Source organism: Aphis gossypii, chromosome 3, assembly GCF_020184175.1.
Source record: "Aphis gossypii isolate Hap1 chromosome 3, ASM2018417v2, whole genome shotgun sequence".
NCBI classification, from domain to species: Eukaryota; Metazoa; Arthropoda; class Insecta; order Hemiptera; family Aphididae; genus Aphis; species Aphis gossypii.
Genome location: NC_065532.1, coordinates 3,352,439 through 3,370,453, shown reverse-complemented (window position 1 = coordinate 3,370,453; position 18,015 = coordinate 3,352,439). Strand labels below are relative to the sequence as shown.

Below are 18,015 nucleotides of genomic sequence, written 5' to 3'. Positions count from 1 at the left end.
TCAAATTACTGGTAAGACAAAATACAATTATAAGATTTATTTTCTAAATTATATATACTATATAAATATATAATATTATATTACAATATACGAAACTGTATACGGTGAAGTGAAAATGAACCTTTATAACTCAATGACTAAAACTAACACAATAATTCAGTATAAAATGTCGGAGCCATGCGTTGCTAATATCGTTAGGAATATCAGTGAATAAATTATTTCACATGCATAAATACACGTCCATGACTTTACAGGTACTTAGTTTTTTCCGTCATTTTGGAGCGTTTTAACACTTTCTAGACATCAGTATAAATCTTGAACAATTTCTCTGTACAATTAAAGATAAAGCACTTTTACAGTCAACACCCCGAATTGCAGTAAATATGTCAATACACGTAGAAAACTAAACGCGCCCACCCCACTTTGGCTCTTTGACAATAGAACTAAAGCCAAATGAGGGAGAAAAAAGGATTAAACGAATCAGTCTAAGTAATCAGTAAAAATAATGACAATGGCCCCATTAGAGACTTTAATAAAGTGCAAATTCTACCTTTTAGAAAAAAAAAATCTTTAACTTAATAGTAGTTAAATAGTTTTGTATATTATAATAAGTATTTATCATGTTAACTAATGGTAACTAAATAATAATATAATAATAATAATAATACTGTTTATAACGGAAACAAATCTTCAATTTACATATTAACAGTATAAGATACTAATATGTATAGATATTAATACAACGTAATGAAAACAAAGATTAAAATTAATACTTACGCATATACAGCATTTTAAATAAAAAATTAAATATATCTTAATCTATAGAATTTCCTAAAGACTTTAAAATATTAGTGAAGGAAAATATCATGATATATTTGGCTTATCTATTTGGTACCTATATTAAATATTATTTTAAATATAAAATTATGAGAGTTAGCTATTAATATTGTGATGTATAATATACCGAAGGATCCATTTAAAGTAAGACACTCATTATAAATAAATATATTTTTTTTATGTAATCCTAAGTCGTTAAAAAACAACATATTTCTACAAAAATTCATTTTTACTTTTTTTTTATCGTTATTATTTTTTAATTATTATAACCGTCTTTCTTTTGTATGTATTTGTACGGTAATATAATATATTGATTGTATCCTTCAGTACAGTGCACCCGCAGGTAAAATTCCACCCGAGGCCAGATCTAAATATTTATAATTTATTAGTTAATTTCTATTATATGCACATATAATAGCATATAATCTGTGATATAATACAAATTGCATATAACTTAAAAGTTAATAAAAAATTAAGGGTGACAATAGCCCATTTTGGGTCCACTTGTGGTGCCTTTAAACAGATCATAGTGTCGCTTTGGATTACAGTATACCTACCTTCTTGCAGTAGAAAACGTTCCTATATAATATATATATTTATAAAACATAACATACATATAAATAACGAAATAAATAATAAATTCTAGGTACCTATTTATATTTACAATATTTTTCTTATCTCTCTAAGTTATAATAAAAAATTAACAACACAATACATGGGTTGTTGGTACTCACAACGTATGTGTATGTGTACAAGAGTTTTAATTGTTTTAAGTCCAAATTTTGTAGAAATTAAATAATTGAAATGATAGTATATAATGGTTTTAGATAATATACAAAAAATATTTTTTTATTGCATAAAAAAAAAATTGTTAAGTAGGTAACTTCTCTGTTAGTGTTAAGTGTACCTTGAAACTGAACTTATTACGTATGTATTAAATTTGAATATAATAATAAATCTTGTATAAGATGAAACATAATTCTGAACAGAGATACGTATTACACTTTTTTATTACCACTAACCAAGCTTATGTCGACAAAATTCATATTTTATAATTATTTTTAGAAATACTAAGCAAATTCTTGTTTATACAAACTAAATTCCAAAATTTATTATATCTAAATTTAAATATAAAATAATCCTAAATAAATATAGAATGGACAATGGACATATTTAATAGTCTTACATTTAAGTTTCATAAATATAAATTAATTCAGTCTAAAATTACTAATAACAAAATATTAAATGGATTATCCAGTACTCATAAAATTTACTATGTCGTGTCTTGTATATTTGTTAGAATCAACATCTATGGAAATAATTTCCTCTTATAGGAAAATAATAATTTTAATTCTAGAACATACCTCAGAGCATATAAAATATAAATAGTTGATTATTAGGTTAATTAATTGATAAAATAAACGTACATTTTTGAAAACAGAAGTATTTAATATATTTGAGTTAAATATCTACGTCTTATAATTTTTGAATAATAACAAACAATTAAAATCGTTTGAGGAAAAATTGTTATCGTTATGCAATTTCATAAAAATTTAAAATTTAAATGCTTATAAATTTTTTTCCTATAATGAGGCTTCGAGTTTTCTCCATCATAGCTACAAAAAAATACAAAAAATCATATGAATTTTCAACTACAAAATTATTTTCAAATTTCACGATTTTGAAATATTATGTCGTAAAAATTTGAACTTTAAACGCTTATGGAAAAAGTGACTAACCTCTAACTATTTTTTTTAACTACAATAAGAATAACTTATGAGAAACCTTGTATTTCATTTTACGTTTTTTTGGGCACCCACAATTTTTGTATTTTCTGTGTATAGAGAACACTAATATTTCACATTTGATGAAAATTTCATTGTAAAATTAAGACATTCATCACTTCGTTCAAAATCTATAAAATATACCATAAATTATTTATGTTTGACATTTAAAAAATAAATTACTCACATAATCAATATAATTTAAAATTAATTAATTTTATCTAAAACTTTTCGTAAACAATAGATATAAATTGTATAACTACTATTAATGACTATTGAATACTTAGTACTTACTGTTGTGTATCAGAATAGTTGATAGTTGATACTTAAATTAGTTTGTTTCATTAAAAAATTATCATTGAAATTTAAATAAAAATAAAATAAAAGTAAACGTTAATGTTAATTTCATGGTAAAACTCACTATTGTGGTTTTATTACTTTAATACTATAATACACTCTATTCGATTTATCATAATTTTTAAATTTAATTTAATTGGCTCGAATAAATTATAGAATAAATAAGGACGATGTGTAGGTAATTATTTCAACACTTTGAAAATATATTAACTTATTCTAAAGCTGCAATTAATGATTAGACAAAATCCAGGCCTTAATCTATTATATTATAATGTTATTATAACAATAAAATGTTAAAAAAATACACAAAAAGGAAAAATTCTATTTCAATGTACCATAAAACAATGCTTAAATCAATAATAAATAATAAACATAATATGATGTGTAACATAAACAAATTATTAAAAAGAATCTTAATAAAATAAAGTTTGTGTTTTTACGCTATATTCGTACCTATGACATTTATCAATATTGAAAATTTAAATTTGTTTTCATTTTGTTTTTAACCTTATAAGTATAAAAAATTTAAAGTTTGTATTTTAGATTCTGAACGGAGTGATGAATGTATTGATTTTACAATGATGAGTGTTTTTTTTTTATATTTTTTTTTTTTGTGCTTTCACCACGTTTTGGAGCAGTAAAAGTACTTCGATTTTTAAACTCAGCCCCATTTCTGATAGGAAAGTGAATCTAGTTGGTACTTTGGTGGATCAAAAGTAAAAAATTTCCAGTAGTTTTCAAAAGCGTCAGGAAAAACCCTGAAAAAGTAACAGAAAAACAGGAATTTTTACGCAAAACCAGTTTTAGACAAAATCGATAATTTTATTTTGCTGTAACTCAAAAAATAATGACTGTAAATACTTGAAATTTTCACCAAATGTTAATGTTAGTGTTATCTATATACAGTTAAATTTTCAAAATTTTTTGACTTTTTTTGAGTTTATATAAACCACTGAAATTTTTGATTTTTATGAGAATTTTTTTTTGAAGTGTCGATAAAAAAATTTTGGATAACCAAAAAAACTTGAAAATTTAATACAAAGTTCCTTATGAGTTGTTCTTATTGAAGGTTAAAAAAAATAAAAATCGTTTCTCACAGTTTTTTTTATAAGCGTTTAGAGTTAACATTTTTACGAATATGTCAAATTTGCGAAAATTTGCAAGTAATTTTAAAGTTGAAAAATCACAAAAATTTTTATGTTTATATTTAAAAATAAAAAATTCAACATTAAGTGTTCCATTAACTTTCTTTCAAGTAGCTATTGAGAAAACTCGAAGCATCATTATAGAAAAAGTTTTAGGTGCGTTTGAATTTTAGATTTTCACGAAATAGCGTAACAATAACGATTTATCTTCAAACGATTTTAAATATTTGTTATTATTCAAAAAGTATAAGTCGTAGATACTTGAAAATTTCACCAGTTATTTAGATTATCATTTTCTTTACATGATTTAATTTTCAAAATATTTTAATTTTTTTGAGTTATTTATAGACAACTGAAATTTTAAATTTTTCTAAATTTTTTTTTTTGAAGTGTCGATAAAATGTTTTTGGCCGAGTCAAAATACTTGAAAATTTAATACAAAGTTTCTCATAAGTTATTCTTATAGTGATTAAAAAATTATAAGAATACATAGGCATATTTTTTTTTATTAGCATTTGAAATTCAAATATTGACAAAAGTTAGTCAAAATCATGAATATTTTGGAAATATTTTTTTAGATATAATTCATAAAAAATGTTGCATAAGTAGCTAAGAGTTGAAAACTTAATACATTATTTTTCATAAGTTTATCTTACAATAATTATAAAAGAACTTAAATTTTGGTGTATTCAGGCCATTAAAACATAAACCACCTTTTACACCAACCACTGGAAATTATATCCTACGCTGACAAATCATCTTCGTTCAGAATCGTTTTTCGTATACAATGATGCCCATCATTGGATTCAAATTTAATACTTCTATAATATATATATAATATATAATAGTGGTCCATAAGGCACCTAATGTACAGCAAAGAGGTACCCACTTACTCGCTTTTTTAAAAAAAATATTGTAGTGTGGTTTTTATTTATAAATATTAAATTGTTTATTGGGTTGTTTATTTTTGTAATTCAACTAATTATCGTGTTTATATACAATTACATTGAAGTTTACAATTTTATTTTTATTTTTAAACGTTAAACTTAAAACATAAAATTGAATAACGTTCAAAAATATAACAACGTTTTACGAAAAAATCAAATAACATTTGAATGTGCAACAGCATTGATCTTTAAAATTGTATAATGTTTAAATACCCCAAAACGTAAGAATACTATTAAGATTTTTTTTTGCACTGGAACAAACCATTGGCAATTTATTGTTCTTAATTTAATTGTTACAGTATTCACAAACGTCTTAATATTGTTAGGAAATGAATAAAATATCATGTACCTATTATTTAATTATTTTAGTGTTGGTTTATAAATAGAATCATTAAACATAATATAACAAATTTAATTTAAATTAATTTAAAATAGGTAATCCATAAAAACCAACAATGTAATTAATAATTATTATAATATATACATATAATAAAAATGTATTATTAATATATTTCTTTTTAAACTTAGTTTATATTTTTTCAGATGGTGTTTTGTGTATGTAAAATAGGTTCATTGTTGATTTTTTTTTTCCATTATAATTAATTAATATTCAAGATTATAATCTGTATTTTTATAACCCTCTATTCAAACGAAAAAAAATCTAAATAACCAATTTATTTATAGTTATTTAATTTATAATATGCGCACACAATATAATATATTAATATTTTGACATTGAATTTATAATGTTTGGCTTGATATAGGTACAATAACTATATATATATATATATATAAAAAAAATATTTTAAACAATTAAAAATCATGAAAGTTATATAGGTATTAATTATATGCACTGTATAGTCAAATTTATAACATATATTGCTTTAGTACATCATACATAGTTTTATTCTCCATTAAAAAACTAAAATTAATTATTGTTATTAAATAATTATTTATTATTATTATAAGTAATCATTATTCATCAGTATAAGTGAATTTATCTTTTCTAGTTTTCATATGGTTGACGTAATACAATAATAAATTCAGCTGGAATTGTTTGGACGAATGTTGTTTACTATTGGAATACATGATACATATATATAACGATAAATTATAATATTATACCCTTTTATATACGTCCATTACAATAAATATATTTTTTGTGTAATAACAATAAATTACTTTTACTTTATATACAGGGTGGAAAAAAAGTGATCTGTATAAACTATAAAGCATTTGTACTAAGTTCATCTTCCAAAAAATAATATACAGTAAAGCCTTTCTATAACGAACACTTTATTAGACGAAATCCTCCTTATAACGGAAAATGTCAATAGTCCCAATTCATATAATATAATTCTACATCCCTATGACGGAAAACAACTCTTTATAACGAAAAAATTGTTGATCCTAAGCGATTCTGTTATATCAGAGGTTTTAATATAATTGATTATTTATTTTTGATCGTATTGTAATAATCGATCTTATGAACTATTAATTTTTAAAACAAATAAATATCGTGACAAAGTTCAATTTGCTCAATCATTTCTTATATATTTCATATACATGAATAATTTAGTAGCTTAGCTTATTGTGTTTAATAGCATATTATACATTTAAAAGAGGAATTAAAAATTATTAATTTGTATCGTATAATAATAACAATCATAGACATTATGTTAATGTTTAATATTTTCTGAACTATTAACAAGCGTAATGTTACAGTACGTTTTACTAGAATAATTTATACTTGGATAACATCTAATTTTGGATATTGCTATAGATCTTAAATTGTAGATATAATATTTTATAACAACATTATGGTGTGTTGTATTTTAATACATTCGTAATATGATTTACACAATGTCAATGAGAGCGAGTTTGTGTTAAGTAAAAGGAATTTTCATATTATATAATTATAAATGACTTCGTGTAACATGACTTTCGTTGTAAATATAATGTATACATATTTAGAAGTACTTTTATTTTGAATTGCAATGTTCATATTGTTCTTGTATAGCATTTAAGCATTAATTTAATTAAAAGCGCAATTCATTATTTTATAAAGAAATTAATGTAAAATTAATACAATTATTTAATTGTAGAATATGTTTGATAGTATTTTAATAAGAATAAACAATTTGGAATGAAAAATGCTAGATAATAACTATAGCCAATCCATATTGAGGCTTAAAAATAAAAAAATTATATGCCCATAGGCCATAACAATATTTTATAATATAGTTTTATTGCTTCAAAATATGTTTCCGGAGAAATAAAAACAATATTGTAAAATCAATTGGTTTTCCAACCCCTGAAATCCCCCAAAAAACTTTTTGCAATAAAAATAAATATTTTTAAATTTAAACTTATGGTGATTTATTATTTTTTATATTTTTGACGAAAATATATTTAATTTCGAACACTAACAATAAACATAATAAATAACAATTAAAATATTAGTTTTTAGTTTGTACGTACAATTTTAAGACTATCGTCTAATTAAAGTGTTTTGCATCTAAATATCTCTTTTATATTTTGGTATTTATGAATAAGTGAAAAATTGAAATAATTATTGTTATAAGAATAAAAATTAAGTAACAAAGTATTAAATCGCACCTATCTATATCCTCATAATATTCATTATTGTATTAATCGTTGTAAGTCGGTAATCAGTATCATATAATGAATACTAATATTTTATTACCTATTTATCACTGAAACATGTTAAATATTTCTTCAACCTCTCAGTATTGAATTTTGCAACGTCTTATAACTCATCGAAACTAATTACGAAATGTTTTTCCCATTAATATTAATGCAATGTTAAGTCAATATTATACTTGTGTTATGAATATTTAATTATTTAAATAAAAATATTTTGAGCAATTTTAGGGAAACAATTTGTTTGATATATTATATTATACACTAGTTGTTTTCTACTTGAACTATTGTATTTGTTGTTATCAGTACGTCAACATATTGAAATTTTCGTTATACATTACAAATTATATAATTATGCTAATTATTAGCATTCAAATGTATTTCAATCTGAAATTAATTAATATATTTTAATGTTTTTCATTAAAAAAAAAACTATTTTATACTTATTTGTATATATACGCTTATAGATAATCATGATTTGTTTACATTTTTTAGACATGGAATTTAGAAATAACGCCAGTGGAAGCATCAGATGCGGGTTTGTATGAATGTCGTATAGCCACACATCCAACAACCAGCAATTTTGTACATTTAAAAGTCACAGGTTAGTAAGTTTTGTTATTACAATTTTTGTTTGTATAAGCAAATATCGACGCAAAATTCTTAATGGATTTAAAATAATTTATCTTATTACGGGTGTATTTATATGAAATAGTATTTAAAATAAAATTAATATCAACAGTTATTCAAAACAATAAATAATCAAAATAAAAAAGTTACGTTTAGAAATCAGTAATTTTGAGCAACCCTGGCCTAATTTTGTCGATTGTTTTTGTGTCAGAGCCATCTATTTCATATATTTAAAATAACTATTACAACAAAAAAACTTGGAAGACTTTTCGTAAGTTTGTATTGACATTGATGGATAATATGAAATTCTCGGGAGATCGTGTGAAAGGCGCGTCATTCTATCAAATTTTAAGACGAGAGCAAAATATATGTACAACGTCGTATACATTGTAACATTTTATATACCTAGTATTATGGCTGTTCACTCCACATTTTACTTACATACATATAAACTGTACATATTGATCCAAATTTTGTGATATTTGACAATGCACACATCGATTCATAGTTTAATTTAGAAATATTGTGCACTGTTACGAATAAAACTATTCAAGCGTTCTTTCATTCAATTTTTACGATAAAATGCCAGTCCATAATCCATTATTTTATGTTCGAATATTTCACGAGTTGACGTTTCTTTACCTATAAATTAAGTGATGCATTTGAAAATACCATGAGCATTAAATTCAAAAAAAAAAAAAAATTAACATAATATGCAGTCGGTCTTTTACTCGTACATAATAATGTATAATAAATTAATAACATATTTAATAAATATATATTTATCATACATACCTAAAGATTCATCGAAAATAAAAGAAAAATTATTTAAATAAAATATAAACATTTTAAAAATAAAATTTTAAATTTTAAGTAAACTCTACGACATTTACATTTATTTTGTAACCTCTAAATTAAATTGTGTCAGAACCAAGAAATTTGAATCAAAATATTCAAAACCTATTTGAATAATCATACACAAACTTAAATAAATGTCTAAACATAATAATATTCACTAGAGTACTATACCATAATAGAGTACAGTTATTTTATAATTAATATTATTATACTTCTAAAATTTTAACTAGTCGACTGACTTTATAGTATCATATGTAATATATGTCAAACTTACCATTATTTCCCTTTATATTTTTCTTAGACTTGTAAATTTTCTGTTTTATTTGATATCCAAAATGTTTCGAGATTATTTAATATTTATGTACTCGTATATTTAGTCAAGCCGGGAGTTCTTATAAAAACTTGATGAAAAGTATATGATACTCAGCCGGTGTTCTTAAAAAAACTGAGTGAACACATGATATTCAAGTCATTTGTAGTAATATCAGTATAGAACAGTCAACTTTTTAAGGAATATAACCTTAACCTACGCAAAGTTTAATTACTTGGAAATTACTGGTTTGAATTTAGATTTAGATACGTCAATATTATCAAAAAAAAAAAATCATCCATTTATAGTAATTTATGATTAAAAAGGCGGTACTCATTTGAAAAATCAACTCTTCGGTAAACATAATTTAAGTACCCATTTAAAAATATGATTTTTAAGGAGATTTAAACCTTCTAAAAATGACAATTTGGAGATAAATATCTATGTATTATTGTATAAAAAATAAAAGCTAACAATATTAGGCTAGGTAAAACACTCTGCATTTTAAAAGAGATTGTCTTTTTAATCTCTGCATTCTCAAAAAATGATATTCTACGCGTTATTCCACACAACGGTTTTAATTTTTGATTCGTTTGTTTTGTTTTTTCATGGCGTCCTTTTAGAGGCCAGAGCGGAAATCCTCGGCTCACCGGACCTGTACATTATGAGCGGCAGCAGCTTAAGACTTGTGTGCCGGCTACAGGGGTCAACGCAAGCCCCGCTATTCGTGTTCTGGTACCATTCCGATCGGATGATCAATTTTGACACGGATCGGGGCCTAGTCGTGCACATCAATAGCACGGAAAGCGACCTGATTATGCCGTACACAAATACGTCGGACAGCGGCAATTACACATGTCAACCACAAAACATATCGCCGGCCACGATTCACGTGCACGTGCTTCAATGTTAGTATATAATATTATGATAAACTGTGTAAACGTAAATAAATAAAGCGCAGTGAAGCCCGCTGGACGTGGATTAGTAGCGTATTTCAAGTGAATATGAGCGGATAAACATAACCTCCCACTTTTGCGAGTTGAGGTATGGGTTTCTTTTTTTATACAACATCGAAAAATCAGTCCAAAACAAATTACAATTAAAAATAAATATCACTGATTAAAAAGAAATCGCAAGAAATCTTACCGTTAACGTTTGAGAGGAGCACTCCATATCAAGTGTTATTAAAAAGTTGTAAACTTTTCCCCTTGCAGGTTAGTTGAAATTCGAATACGCTACTGCAGAGAATTACAACAAAATCAGTGGCGTAGACAAGAATTTTCATTGGGAGAGAAGGGATTATATATATAGGTACCTCAAAAAACAAGCTATAATTTTCCTAAAAAAAAAAAAAAATTATTTAATTTTTCTTTTATTGGGGTAAGTATAAAGAATATATAAAAAAGGTCATGGGAGATCCATCCTCCATGTCTCCCGTATACTCGCCCACGAACGAAATAATGTATGGGAAATATAATTAAAAATTTTTAATGTATCGCATTTTATGAACCAGTATTTGATAGCTTAATTGCAATGTATGATAAATATTTTGTTCTAAGAAGAAATAGTAATATTACAAAGAAAAAATGAATTAATCTAATATTGAAATAAGTTCGCTAAAATATAATATACCATTAAAATTAATTTTTCAGACTCGCTGTTTTTATTTCTACGAACTTAGTACTTGTTTTTCTTACAATTATTTTTTTCTTTTTTTTTTTTTTTACATTTAATTTTAGTTTTTCAAATAAAGGTTTAACAAATATTAATTATAAAAACTGCAAGTTAACTTTATAAACGTCATAACAAACAAAACATTAAATTAATAAGAAATTTTTACAAAACATTGTTCATAAAATACACAAATACTATTTTCACTTTAGTTAATAATATTTTTTTTTCAATATTGGACAGTATATTTATTAGGTTTATTGATTTCTCTTAATGTTTAATAGTAATGTATACTTAAATGTCAGTTATTAAAATTAATTATAAATACATTTTAGTACTTGCATGATAGTATTAAAATCATTGTATTATCACATTAATTATGTTCTATGTTATAAATCAATAATTTAGTCTTAATTTAATTTTTCGTAACAAAGTGATCACAACAAGTTAACAATAATTAAATTTCTTTGAAACTAGGTAAAAAGCATAGTGTATTTGGTAATTATTGTTATTTTTTAATATATTATATGTACAGCTACTGTTTGTGTTATATTTTATCTTAGAATATATTGATTTATTTTCGTATTTTTCCGTTTTATACATTCAGTACATGTTTTAATGTAACGAAAAAAGACTAAATAAATAAACAAATATACATATACAACTATAGAATATATTTTTACTAAGAAATTTTTGGCGCGGAAATATTCAGTTGATCCACCGGATCAGCTGCGTTCAATTTTCAGCTCGACCGAATAGCGATAACTAGCAACTCAGATTACACGGTTTATCTATTACTATTTTTTAAAATCCTCGCTAAGTAATTCTCGTTGTTCAATTTAATTTAAGTAGAAATAATGATGTCTGAATTTAAGCATCTATCGCGTAATTCGTTTTTTAAGACACCTTATTTCTAGAGCAAACCAAATTGTAGGCGGGTGTATAAAACGTAATAATAATATAATGCCTCTAATATTTTACTTAATAAACATGATAAGTACATTCAAAATAATGTTTTATACAACATTTTAAGTTATAAAAGTTGTAAGATTATGAATTTATGAATTGGCTGTAATATATTTTAACCAAAAATATTTTTAGTTAGATTTGCCTATTTCTAGACTTACAATGTTTGGGTTCCAAATAAATAATTTTCTGATATTCATCTAATAATTAAACAAAACATATAATATTAATTAATTTAGTTTAATTAAAAAAGCAAATAGAATGAATATAATAATAAAGTAAAATGAAATAAATTAAAAATTGTTCAGTTTGTATCCATGTACGTAAAATAATATTAACTATCAATCAGATTTAAAATATATATATACATATATATATAGGTTATATATATATATTTTATTATATGGCTTGCAAAAAATAAATAATATTTAAAATAGATCGAAAGTCGTATAAGGGTAATGACCACTGGTATATTGAATATATATTACTATGCATTTTGGAAATACAAATATTTATACATGTATTTATTATATTTAAATTATCTTATTTCAAAATTTTATTTTATTTCTATACGAATTTAATTTTAATCTGTTTACATGGTTTTTTTTGTTTTAATATAAAATGTACAATATTAATTTACAATCTGCATTATTTATACTCCATTTAAAATAAATATTTTATAAGAATCAGTAAGGCAATTACTATTTATATAGTAAAGTTTAATTTATGCATCAATACTGATTTTCAAACTTAAGTATGGCAGATAAGTATTAGTTTGATTTTGAGTAATTTTGATGTTATTAAATGATTATTAATCTAGTCACGAACATGGTTATTATATCAACATTTATTTGAATCAGGCATCACAAACGTGTATTCAAAAATTAAAATAATTCTAATAATTTAATATAGTAATGCGTTTATTAAGAATGAAATAGTTGGTATAGTTGTAATCAAGTTGTTCACTTTGTATTCTATACTAAAATTAATGTCAAAATGTTGTCGCATTCAATGCAAACTTTATGGTAGAGGTGCCTAATATCAAAACATTAAACTTCATAATTATAGCATACAGTCTGATAAATATTCAAGCACTGAATTTGCATACACAATTATTATGTTGTAATCAATTAATTGTATTAAGTGAGGTGTTATGTCTTATGTGACATAATATAAAACTTAAGTGTAACAAATAAAACAAAAATCTACATATACAAAATATAAAGCTTATATTTTGAAAAAGATTTATAATCAAGATTTCGTATAAAATAATAATAAATAATAATAATCACGTATTGATTTAATCCATTTATTTTTCTGATTTTTTTAGTAATATCGTATATTATTAATTTTTGGGTATAGAAAGACCATTTTTTGAAATAGCATTTGAAAAATTAAAACGAGGTTAATTATTTTTCCAATATTTAAAATTATTATATTTATAACATTGCATACAGATAAAACTGTACATACTTTATCGTTGAATAATATTTGGTGTGAAATAATGTGTTAAGGATAAAATTTATAACAAATTACAAGGTCGTAAAAATAATGAATTTTATTCGTTCGCTAATGAAATTTTACAGTCGTTTGTTGTCAGAAAAACAATAATTATATACTATGCGAGGAAAAAAATGTTGATTTAAAACATAATGGAGCGATTTAGTGACCAAATTGCATGTTGGGCTAAAATTAAGTTTAAACGAATTAAGAGAGGTGTCGAACAGTACATTATAATATAATATGACGTTTATACATAAACGCTGTTCGACGCTCTTATTCGGCATTATAATATGTAATAACAAAATGCAATATTTTCGAATTTTAATGTATATAATATTATATTATAATGTTACACACTTTTGTTTTATGTTTTCTTAGCTGAAGTACCGGCGGCCATGCAACACGGGGTCCGTAGCTCGACTTCGGGGTCATTCGCCATCTCCAATTGTGCTATGTTTACAATAATTTATATGCTTTTGCAAATGTTAAGCTAAAATGGACTGGAATTTAGTGGGTCTTAACTACTATATACAAAATATTATATTATAATTTTCCATCATACTAATAATAATTATATATTTTGTCTTCAATGTAAATAATAAAATGGTTACGATTTATTATACTATATAATGACATCGCTATCATATACTTATCGATGTGTAAAAACTAATAAATATAGAAGAAAAAAAAAGGAAATAATTATTATCAGTTTTTTTGTGTAAGTTTATTAACATTCTATTTCGCTAAGGCGTGACATATAGCTTTTAAATGTCGTTGATCTTAACTTTTGTGTTATTGTGTGTAAAGAAATGTAAAAAAATTATTAATATTTATGTTAATTGAACTTTTGTGAACAACTATCGGTTCAATAAATTCAGAAGAAAAGTTAATTACATTATGAAAAAATCATTTTTCATTTTATCAATCAATGATAATATGTGTAATATATTACTTAATACTGTTTATATGCCACATATACGTACTTAATCATATCACATTTGTATTTGAATACTGTCACAAGAATAATAGTCACTATAGGTATGGTGAGTTACTTGAAAAATGAAACAACAATTTTAAATAATTATTAAACTGTTTTTAAACGTAAAAATAATTTTAATTTATACTTCAATTTATGAAATTTTAATAAATAAAAAAATTATTTTTTATTTAATGACCGTACTCCATAATATTGTAAATTTAAAATATTAATTAATATTTGTAATATTAAAAAAAAAAAAAATGCTTTTAGGTTTTAATATAATCAGTATTAATGATCAGACAATATAATATTCTCTATGAATGTAAAAAAAATAAAGTAAATAATCAATTTACATAGAAACAAAAACATCATTGCTAAGTTCATTAGATATTATATCATAACTTAAAAGTTAGAACTATTATTAATCATAGCCATGAAACTTTAACTAACATTTAACTGAAGTAAATAATTTAACGTAACGGTAAGGCTGTACATTGTATAATATTATTAATATTATGTTTTTAGTTTCATTATAAAAGACTGCGAAATTGTTTTGTTTCAATAAAAGTTTTTGACTGGTGGCTAACAATAATATTCCACACATGCCAAACAAATATATAGTTTGCCGTCTGGAAATTGTTCGAAGGGTTTGTAAATTTTCATAATGTCCGTATAAATATTCTTAATCAAAATTTGGTTCATCTAATATGGTTAATATTAAATGATGCTTTGAAATATTCAACGTATTTATTAAAATATTTTTCACACATTTACAAGAATCGGACAACTATTCTCTACACTTAAACTATCGAGTATCTATCTAAAACATTGTACATCTATTATTAAAATTACTCGATCGAGTCATTTTTTGTTTGCGGTTCAAGTTTTTGTTATACATAATAATATATAATATATAAAAGACAATATTTAGAGACACTTCATAATAAAATGAGCTAATTAATTTGAAAACAGTTTAACTAAAATCATAATAATATTGTAAATGCAAAAGAACTGTAATGTATTACCTATTTAAATTTACATGATTACAAAAATCCTATACATTACGTATTTACGTTTTTAATTTATTAATTTATCGTCGACTTTAATAACAACTTTAAATCATAGTTTATTGTAGATTGCCCGTATGATTCCATCAACTATTGTATTTTATGTAGGTACTACACATATTTTACAGTGAATAATAAATTACATTCCACATCGTACACTTCAATTGATCGTGACATAAATCTCGAATAATAAGTTTCAATGGTATTATTATTGTTTTTAATAATTAAACATTTAGCATCGTTGAAAATACAATAATTTTATTTTTACAACCGTGTTTTGAGATGATAACTTTGTATTCATACGAATGTATTTGATATATTTATCTCTCCTCAAAGAATTGATGACAATTTTTTTCGAAAAAGATTTAATATTATACGATTTTTTGCGTATGTGTGTAAAAATAAATAAATAAATAAATTATTACGTTAATATCTAGTCAGCTCTCTAGCAAAGCTCCATTTAAATATCATGTTGCACAGGAAAACGTATTTAATGAATAATGCAAGTCATGTTAAAAAGAGGGAGCACTCCATAATTTATTAAGTAAAGTTTAAAGGCAGGAACATTATTAAATTTACCAATAATCGACGTATTCTTGGAATAATTGTGTTGAGTTTATTTTTGGTAGGAAGGATGTATAATAAGGAAAAAAAATTTGCATCTTATTCATTATGACTGTAAACTAAGTGTATTTGTATACACGCGTTGAATCGATCGGTGAAGACCTTAACGCATCCTGTGAAAATCGACAGAATATATATATATATATATATATATGTTCTTTTTTTTTAATGGCTGGCATCCAAAAGAGTTATAAAAAAATTAAGATAATAGTTAGATAACTTCACACAGACAAAAACATAATGCTCGTTTAATAACGCTAAGAGAAGTTGTTTTTCGATTTTCTGATAATAACTAATAAGACTTAACATCGACAACTAAAATAATCAAAATTTACCTACCCGTAATTTATCTTCTATAATAATACAGCAATATTATGGTTATTACTATAATAAAACGATACTTACTGACATTAAAACAAAAACCAATAACTGTATTTTATGATTACTTAAGTCAAATAATCTTCCGGGACAGTGTTTCGATATTTTTCGGAGACAGTATACACGTACTCGTCTCCACCTGAAAACATGTACGTACTTTTAAATGATAAAAGTATTATGTAATTATTATGTGTAAACATTATGTTATTTTATAATATATTATTATTATAATCTAATAAAATAATTATAATATAAGTTTTTTTTTTTTAATTCTCGATTGTGTGGAAAACAATGTACAAATTTCATTCCATTGTAAGTATTGTGTACAAATATTTTTTTTTTATATATTACTATATGGTGAAAAAATTCATCAATGGCTGGGTTTTATTTATTATTATTAATTACCTATACAAACATAATTTCAATACGCATAAATTTTAGTACGTTAATATTTTTACGAAACGATTTATGTTATGCATGTGTTATTATTACTACTTTTAATCAATTTAAGTATGTTTTATAGCAGTAAAAATTAATTTCAATGAGAAATTTCAAAATATTTGCCTTGTGACATCAGTTAAAAAACATGTTTTACAATATTTGGTTATAACTAATTATATGATAAAACATAGTGCCGTTTCGGCCAATATAATCATTATAATTATGTATTGTAAGCCTAAAAATATTGTACATCGAATCGAGACGGTACTTTTTTATTTTTGTGTAAATTATTAAAATTTTGTTGGATTTTTATTTATAACATGTGAAAATAAAATAAATTATGTTAAAATGAATTGTTCAATTTGTTCGAGTCTTTTGGGGCGTAAGGAACCGGAAAAAAACAACATCTATAGTTTTTCCGCTTATTGTAATATTATAATATACAACCATCGAATATTTTTTTATGGTAGAGAATGTTCGATTTTGAATAACAACCATGACAGGAAAACGTGATGGCACAAGAAAAAACGAATTAACACATTAATCATACGTCGGAGAAGTGATATATTATTTTGAGCTCAACCTTGTCTGACGGCAGAATTGCAACCAATTTTTCGCTTTATATTATGCACATTTCCAGTAGCTAGTTCCATTTTTCATAAGAGTTCTCCGCATTTTCAACATTTTCCTTACTCTATTTATCATATAAATCTTTATTTGAAAGATACTATTAATATAGTTCTTGAAACGATTTTTTTTTGTTTTAATGTTTAAATACGAAAATCTAATTAAAACGTTATGGTTTCATACATTTAGTTAATAATAACGATACCAATAGGTTAATATTTATAATA

The 18,015-nt window shown here is 23.8% G+C and overlaps 1 protein-coding gene across 3 annotated transcripts in view; it reads left to right on the top strand.

Annotated features, from left to right (window-relative positions):
- LOC114131060 (uncharacterized) overlaps positions 1-17,514 on the top strand; it is a 154,609-nt gene extending 137,095 nt beyond the window's left edge. For all 3 annotated transcript variants that reach the window (XM_050203222.1, XM_050203220.1, XM_050203221.1), the window contains 3 exons: positions 8,230-8,338; positions 10,156-10,440; positions 14,051-17,514. In XM_050203222.1, the coding sequence (XP_050059179.1) occupies positions 8,230-8,338; positions 10,156-10,440; positions 14,051-14,166 (510 nt within the window). In that variant the 3' untranslated portion in view covers positions 14,167-17,514. The remainder of the gene's footprint in view (positions 1-8,229; positions 8,339-10,155; positions 10,441-14,050) is intronic.
- Positions 17,515-18,015: the final 501 nt, after the last annotated feature.